Source organism: Chelonoidis abingdonii, chromosome 1 (genome assembly GCF_003597395.2).
Source record: "Chelonoidis abingdonii isolate Lonesome George chromosome 1, CheloAbing_2.0, whole genome shotgun sequence".
NCBI lineage: Eukaryota > Metazoa > Chordata > Testudines > Testudinidae > Chelonoidis > Chelonoidis abingdonii.
Window position 1 is genome coordinate 335,991,346 of NC_133769.1, and position 8,154 is coordinate 335,999,499.

Consider the following 8,154-nt stretch of genomic DNA (forward strand, 5'->3'; position numbering starts at 1 on the left):
TCACATGGACCAACTAAAATATAGGGAGTATGAGATGGTCATACATAAACAGCCCAAAAAGAGCGCTGCCAGATCTGGGAGAATTGGGGGTGCAGAGTAGTAGCCCAAGGCTGGAAAGAGTCCATGTAAGAGTGTGGCAACTCAGTGAATTAAATCTTAAAAATACAACAGCCTAACCAAAAGAATCAGAACATGCCAGCAACAGGAAAAGGATCATTAGCCCAGAGTGAGACTCCATGAATAAATACCCAGTGAGTGAAATCCCACCCCACTGAAGTCAATGGAGTTTTGCCACTGACTTTACTGGGGCTGTGATTTCCCATAAGAATTCTATTTTCCTCCTACAAATTTAGTCAGCCCTCCATCTGACGCTACAGGACAACACGTTTCTTTATACAGTGAAGGAAAGTGCATAGTGATTGAATAGCAAAACAAAATAAATAGTCTTCTTGACTTTCCTTTGTAATTCATATTTCACGTTAACTTTAAAATTCAATCAAGAGATTCTCAATCTGATTGTTTGAGCATCCTGTCCAGCCATCCATCTTCCAGCTGTACAGTTTGCTGCATGTACCTTGCTGCCAAATGTAGAACTAGAATAGCTGAAGCTGGGTGTCCAGCATGGAAAATCCCTTAATTTATATTGTGGCCTCACTATATCACATAGAGTATCTTAGGTTATTCATTCTAATTTATTTCACCTGCAAATTCTGACAAATGATTCAATAAATTAGCTATATGTCAATTATTAGATAAATAGTCTAGAAACTGAAGGCTACACAATGAGTAGCAGAGCTAGGATTAGAATTTAGAACCCCTTGTTTTTTAAACTCTGCACTCATTCCTCCAGATCACATTACTTCTCATAATAGTGTTGCTATGTTATTTTTACCTTTCATTTTCCTCATACCGCCCTTATAGTCACAGGCCTCATAAGTCCCTAAGATAATTTATTGTGGTACTGTAGGTTTTACAAAGTTTTATCCTGCATTTTATCTGTGGTTGTGTATTATTCCTTTTTGCAAAGCTAATGCCACAAACAAAATAAAATCTATAGTTTATTTAGTCATAATCAATTACAAATTCTTCCAGAAGATTGTAGAGGAGAAATTCAGTTGATTTGGGCCCTCTCAGAGATTGAGAACCAATGAATTATCATGCAACCACATTTGAGAGCTCTGGGAGCCAAAATCTGTATAATTTCATGCAGCTAAGTAAATGGCACATATTTTTCTGACATGACTTTTTTGATGCCAAGAATTTTGCTTCTTTACAACTCTAAAATAATTAATAGATGATATGTTCCTCCATATCAGACAGACAAAAATTAAAAGTGGACAGAAACCTCAGCTGGTGCAAATCAGGGTAATGTATACCTCTGAGAATCTGGCTCAGAGACTTTTCTTACATTAATATGTTCCTGAAAGGTATTGGCTTGTCAGATCTGAAGAATGAACTCTTCTAATTATCCACAGAAGAGGTAGTGCATCAGCACAGCAATGCAAGATCCTTGAGTTGTTCCACCAATTTTCCTCAACTATGACCTCTATGGACCAATTCTAAAGTGCTACTCTTCCTACCCCTTTTGCCCCTAAGTGTCAGTTCTGACATTGGTAACAAGACTGCTAAATCTTGCCAGTTGTAGCAATGATTTTTGTCATGTGGTCACCTAGCTCCTGTTCTAGGGCCATTAACATTTCACATAGACCACCAAACTGCCAGAAATCATAACACATTTTCACTACTACCAACTTGGTCTGGATTTAAACCAGTGACCTACAGGTGAAAGGCTAAAAGCAGAAAAAGCCTCTGTTCTATCAGATCTGGTGGGCTAGATAAAGAATTTGGTTTGGGAAATAGAGTTAGCCACCAGAGGGAGTCAATACAGTCCTGTAAAAAGTAATCCTAACATTTGAAATTAAGGAAAGCATCATTAAAATTTGTATATGAGAATCACGCCAACTTACAGGTAGATGTAAAATGTTAAGAAAAGTATACTGAAAACCAAAAGTGACCAAGCCCCACAATTGCACTTCCAATAGTTCAGTCCTATTGAAAAGAGACAAAGTATTGTTCTTTTTCTACCTACATGAGAGTTCACCCTATTTATAATTATATAACAAGTAAAACAATTGCTTCAAAACACTGGGCAATTGGCAACAGTAATTCTGTGGAAAATGCTATATACATAGTAACTTGTAATACAGTTATTATTTTTTAAATAACTAAAGTCACCACTGTAAATGACTCAGTAATATTTATTTTTCTTCCAGTCTAGACTACAGAGCAGCAGTCTCTAAAATTCTAATTAAAAGCAAAACTGTTTTTAGTGAAAGGAGTACCCTCTCTCTTTTTAACATTGGAGTTCTCTTTATTTTTATCGTTTCCATTTCTATAGCTGAGGATTGTCTGCACTGTTATTTTTTCAAATACGAGGGAAAATAAATTTTCTAGATAGGGTTCCTCGTTGCAAGTTTCAACCTAAAGATTGTATTTATGGCAGTCAAAACCCCCAGAACAAATGCTGAAATAAACTTACAAATAAATAAAACAAACAGTAAATTTTATTCATTGAAAGGCCTGACAAATCTGCAAACCTCACTCCATAGAAGCAGCCCTGACAACAGCAATATAAGCTGTGGTGCCCTGCCAAGGTACCCCAGCCCTGATGGGGGAGGGAGGCGATCTTGTCTAAAGACCAGAGAGTATGTCAGAGCTGATGGTCATCTCTACTGAAATGAAGGGCTCTGTTGCAAATCAGTGCCAAATATGATGATGATGTGGACAGCTGTCTGTCTGCTAGAAAGATGACTAAGAGCCTGATCCAACTCCCACTAAAATCAACAGAAGTTTTTCCATTGACTTCAGTGGGAGTTCAATTGAGCTCCCCATGAAGCAATAAGCTCTGAAGAACTGAGCACAGGACAGAGAATCAGCAACTCCTAAATTCAGTGTTGCCACCAAATTGCTGTGTGGCCTCTTAGTTAATGTTAATCTTTCCATTTACCTCTCTGTAAAATAGGGACAGTCATACTTGTCTATCTCACAAGGATGTTGACTAGCTAGTTATTGTTAAGCATTATAATATTTATTTATAGATATTACATATGCCTCCCAACTAGGGTGACCAGATAGCAAGTGTGAAAAACCAGGACAAAAGGTTGCGAGTAATAGGTGCCTGTATAAGAAAAAGCCCCAAATATTGGGACTGTCCCCATAAAATCAGGACATCTGGTCATCCTATTCCCAATAGCTATGAAATGGTAATGGATTATAGGCCAAATCCTGTACTGAGAAATATGTCTGCCCTCACAGATCCAGTCGTGGGATATGGCCCTTCCAAGTGAAAGACACTTTGTCTATTCCATTATCCGTCTTCACTCAACTGTCTGGTTTCTTGCATAATTTACCAGAATGGTGTTGGTTTTAAATAGAAAAAGACCACATAGACCTGCTATTAATCTTTTGTTAACATAGATTGGAGCAACGATTTCACTTCCATCTTTTTCATATAGTGTATGAAAGATTATACAAAAAATCTGTCTATATAGATATATATATATATTCAAAACCCTTTAACAAATTCACAATAAGTTGAGGACATTTGCCTTAGAAATCCAACAGAGTTAATGTAAGCCATTTCCTTCTAGGCTTTGGGTTTGGGTTTTTTTTTCATTTTGGTGGCAGGGAGAACCACCATCAACCTTATTAATGCTGAATCCTAAGTGCAGAAGTTTAGCTATAGCTGTAGAGTTTTGAAGCAATTGATTTGACAACCTCTATGCATAAAACCCTTTTTTAAAAATCCACATTTATTCCCCAGATTGCTTATTATTTCATAAAAATGAAAACTTACATAGCTTGCTGGTATCAACTTGATCTCCTAAAACTGTTCAATTAAATCTTGTGAAATCAGTACTTTATGCTACATCAGTGTCCGGGAAGTAATTCAGGATGGTAATGAGCAATTATAACTTCTCCTATCTTGTATAATTCAATTTACTTTGTTTTTTGCATAAAACTTTAAGTTAAACCACAAGAAGTTCACAGATCTGAGAAAATTAAAGTCAGTATCAAGTTTTACTGATAGACCATATAATGTACATATATTTACATAAATACAGATATATTAAAATTTAAATCTAAGCTAATTAAACAGAAGGTAGAATTTTAAATGTGAGAGATTTTAAAACTTAAATACATTTCTGCAACTACTTTAAGTGGCAGCAGAATTTTTACACACACACCAGGCTTCTCTTTCTCTCTCCCCTCTCCTTTTTCTTCCAAAAATAGGGCAATTTTATAATCGCAATAAGGTATGACAGGCAGTACACTTCTGGGGAATTATTGCATGCCTTGAGTACATAAGGCAAAAGGAAGGTGACTGACTTCAGACACTAGGGGAGCGGAATCATCCAGAAATGCACTGAAGTGATGTGAAACATCTTATTGCTTTTACAAAATTGAAAATCATACATTGTTTAAAAAGACAAAAAAGGAAGGAAAAAGTACTATTTCTGTTTAGTGGTGATCACAAATAACCAGGAAGCTCTACTGCTGTTCACTGAATTCTCTTAATTATTCCATGATGGTTCATTAATGAGATGCAATTGTACAAAGGGGACAAACACAAAAGTTCATCTATCCCACACTGGAAAAAATGGGATAGCCTACTTTCTTACCCAAAGAGAACAAAATAATCATTTGCAGCCGATCATAGCTGCGATGAGAATCAGATGCCAGTCTCATCAAACTGCAATGCAAAAATATTATTAACTAGACATATTTTACCCCACTGAACTGAGCAGATCAGGAACTTTGGTTGGATGATAGAGCATTTGCCTAAGATGCTGGACGCACAGATTCAAGCTCAATAGAGATTTCTCATCTGATTAGCTAAAGTGAAACAGAAGAAATATGGAGTACATATACAGTACCACAACCTCTGCATTTTGCTGCTGTAATGGGATTAGATAGACCATTTACTGGTATTTGTACGGTCCCATCCCAACACCACATTTCTCCATCTTTAATTTAACCAACTGTATTGGTCACCCATTAAGTACTCCAGTAGCTCCCACTGTGTACATTTTTAAAAACATAACATCCATCCTTTCCACCAGGATTTGGAGGGGAGAGGGGATTCTACAGAGAACATAAATTAAAGATAGCTGGAAATTACATCCAGCAGGTATTTATTTCCAGTTTGTATCTCAGAAAACATCCTCTTGGATTATATTTTGTCTTTGTGTTTACTATTTATTAACATGGACAGAAGAGCATCACCTCTGATCTAATACTACCACCAGGAGAGGTTTCAAAGTTTAGATAGGGCCATTCTGTTAAGGCACAGTTTGCAAGTCATGGTGACTGGTTAAGTGTTTAGTCGAAGCTGCATTTACTGTAATTAAATTTGCCTTGCATTCCCCTAACACATACAGTAACAAGCAGCCACTCAGACACTTCCTTCCATAGTCAAATAACTGTTGGTCCTTTCCTGGGAGATCTACATCAGCCTCTTTTGAAATATTAACCATGATTTAATAGAGGGCATTTTCACACATCCATTAGGGTTTTGTTCGGGGCCTGGGGGAAGCAGAGAGATTCATAACAATCTAGTACAGGTTCAGAAGATATAAAAATGCCTTAAAAAGTAGAAGCCAGATCTGTACTGCTGCTGAATTCATTATTCAATGGGTAAAAGCTATAAACGAAGGGGAATATACAGTGTACAGTGCATAGTACAGAACAACATTTTGTTTCAGTACCAACAGGAGGTATAACAAGGGCACATCTCTTTAAAATAAATAATCAAACATTCTGATGGGGTAAACTACTGCACGTCACGTAGTACTCTGTTACAAAAAAAGATTCCTTATTCCAGGTTTAATAGAATGAATGAAATATTACACTGGAAAGTGACTTGGGGTGGGTGTAGGGGGAAAGACGTAACAGCCTGCTGCCTCCCATACAAGAAGCACTGCTAGGCTGCTTTCAAGCCTCTAGGACACAGGGGCCACTGGCTACTGCAGAGAGAGAGAGAGAGAGAGAGAGAGAGGAGGCTTAGCACAGAGTGGGAAAGGAGAGGGAGGGCTGTAGTTTTATTTGCGCTCAACCAGGGGAGGACATTTCTAAAGAAAAGAATATCCAGTCCTTGGAGACAGTTATTGATGCAAAAGAAGAGACCCGACAGAAAGATCGGGTCCTTCTCCTTTCACCATGAGATGCACTCGTCTCCTTTGTCTGAGAGATTAAGGATCCCACTGCATCGTTCAGATCACTCTTTCTTTGTCTCTCACCCTGTGCCATGCCCTCCCTCCCCCAATCTAAATGGTTGGTTTATAACATACAATTAGGGATACACCGAGGAGAGGAATGGGGGGAAATATCTTCTCGATCCTTATGATAACTCTGTGCATCACACTGGGATCCTCCCACCCCCACGCCTCCGGGCAGATGACTGTATATTTGGTAGCACTGTGCAGCTTCTTTTCCGTTAAAAAGACGCATCCTTTCCTTGCACAGTCAATGAGAAACGCAGCGTGATTTGTCATGCGCTTGAATTGTGGGTTTGTTCGTTCGTTTTAATTAACAACTTTTCTTTTCAGAGCCTACAACATCACTGAAGTATTTACAAACACCAAACAGAGCCTTGGCGAGGTCCCCCCCACAAAATAATCATGACAATACCACAGTTTGCAGGAGCCCCGCACTAGCTGTGTCCAAACAAGATCTTGCTGGGTGAGCACTCCGGGGCTCTGGAGGAGACGGGTGCTGGATTCCCGAGTCCTGGGTGGAGTTTCCCAGCCGGGGGTTTCTTCCAGGGGGTGTCTCTCCCTGAATACCTGCCTTGGGGCGGCTGCTGCTGCTGCAGTGGTCCCGTTCATATTCCTCCTGAGCTCTCTGCATTTTCCGCTTCTTCATCTTCCTCTTGTGGATGTGGAAGGTGGTAAGGGAGAGGAGGATCAGGCAGAAGATGAGGGTGACCAGGACAATTAAAACCAGAGTGGAAGAGAAGGACTGAAAGAGCTGCCCCACCTGCGCGATGCAGGTGCTGCTGGCATTGGAGGAGGCAGATGTCCTGTTCAAGAGACAAGGTGGCAGAGACAGCCTCAACTCCTTGGAGAGCTTGGCACTCATTGAGGAACCTTAAGAAGACGAGGATTTTCCTCTTCTCCCTGCAGATGCTCGAATTTGAATTGGTTCTGGGCTGGGGGTTTGCACTGGCTGGAAATGCACTGGCAGCAGCCCGCTCTCTGGAGATGTCAGGTGGAGGATCAAGCCTGCAAAGGGACCCAGAGGAATCAGTGTTCAGGACAAAAACCAAGAAACACACAATTCACCGGCTGCCACCACAGCCCCGCACCCTCCTTCCAGCCCCAACAGGGTACAAAGTCGTCTAAACTCCGGCACACTGAGGGATGCTGCCCGGCTGGCAAACCACGCGCAGCGCAGAGAGTTCCCAGCCCAGCGCAGCGCCCCTGAACGAGACCAGCCCCAGCCCACTCGTTAGACTGAAGACTCGGGCTGTCTGCAGCCCGCCAGCCCGAGGCGATGCTGGCCGTGCCCTAAGACGGGACGGGACGGGACGGGGGAGCGATGCACCAATGCGGCGGCACCTGATCGGCTCCGCATGGGGGCAACTTTGCCGGGCATTTCCCAACAAGTTGCCAATGACACCAGCCGCCGCCGCGGGAGCCCCGGTGTCCCAGGCGCGCTGCCCAACCCGCCCCAGAGGCAGGCGGCACCCGAAGTTCGGGCTCCGGCAGCAGCTAGAGCAGAGCCCGGGGCCCCGCGGCCGGGCATGGGCGGGGGCACGCGCCTTACCTGGGCTGCCTGTGGCTGGAGGGAGCCCCCGGCCGCGAGCTCGCCGAGGCTGCAGAAGGCGCCGAATGAAGCGGGCAGAGCCGGAGCCGGCGCCGGCGCCGCTTCAGGGAGCTCAGCGCGCAGCCTATCGCCAGCCCGGCCGGTGACGTCAGGCAGCCAGTGCCGGCTCCGCTCCCCCACGGCTCGGCTCGGCTCGGCGGAGAGGGGCAGCCCCGAGCGGGCCCCCCGCCCCCAGAGACCCACCGCGCCCCACACAGGCCGATACCCCACCCTTACCCAGCCATTCCGCCCCGTTCCCCACAGGCCGATACCCGCCCACTTGCCCCC

The 8,154-nt window shown here is 42.8% G+C and overlaps 1 protein-coding gene across 1 annotated transcript; it reads right to left on the bottom strand.

Annotated features, from left to right (window-relative positions):
• Positions 1-6,216: 6,216 nt before the first annotated feature.
• C1H11orf87 (chromosome 1 C11orf87 homolog) lies at positions 6,217-7,911 on the bottom strand. Its single transcript, XM_032783987.2, has 2 exons — positions 7,828-7,911; positions 6,217-7,283 (listed from the first exon to the last, which is right to left on the bottom strand). Exon 2 carries the CDS (start codon positions 7,138-7,140, stop codon positions 6,679-6,681), a length of 462 nt encoding a protein of 153 aa, XP_032639878.1. The 5' UTR covers positions 7,141-7,283; positions 7,828-7,911; the 3' UTR covers positions 6,217-6,678.
• Between the last annotated feature and the right edge of the window lie 243 nt (positions 7,912-8,154).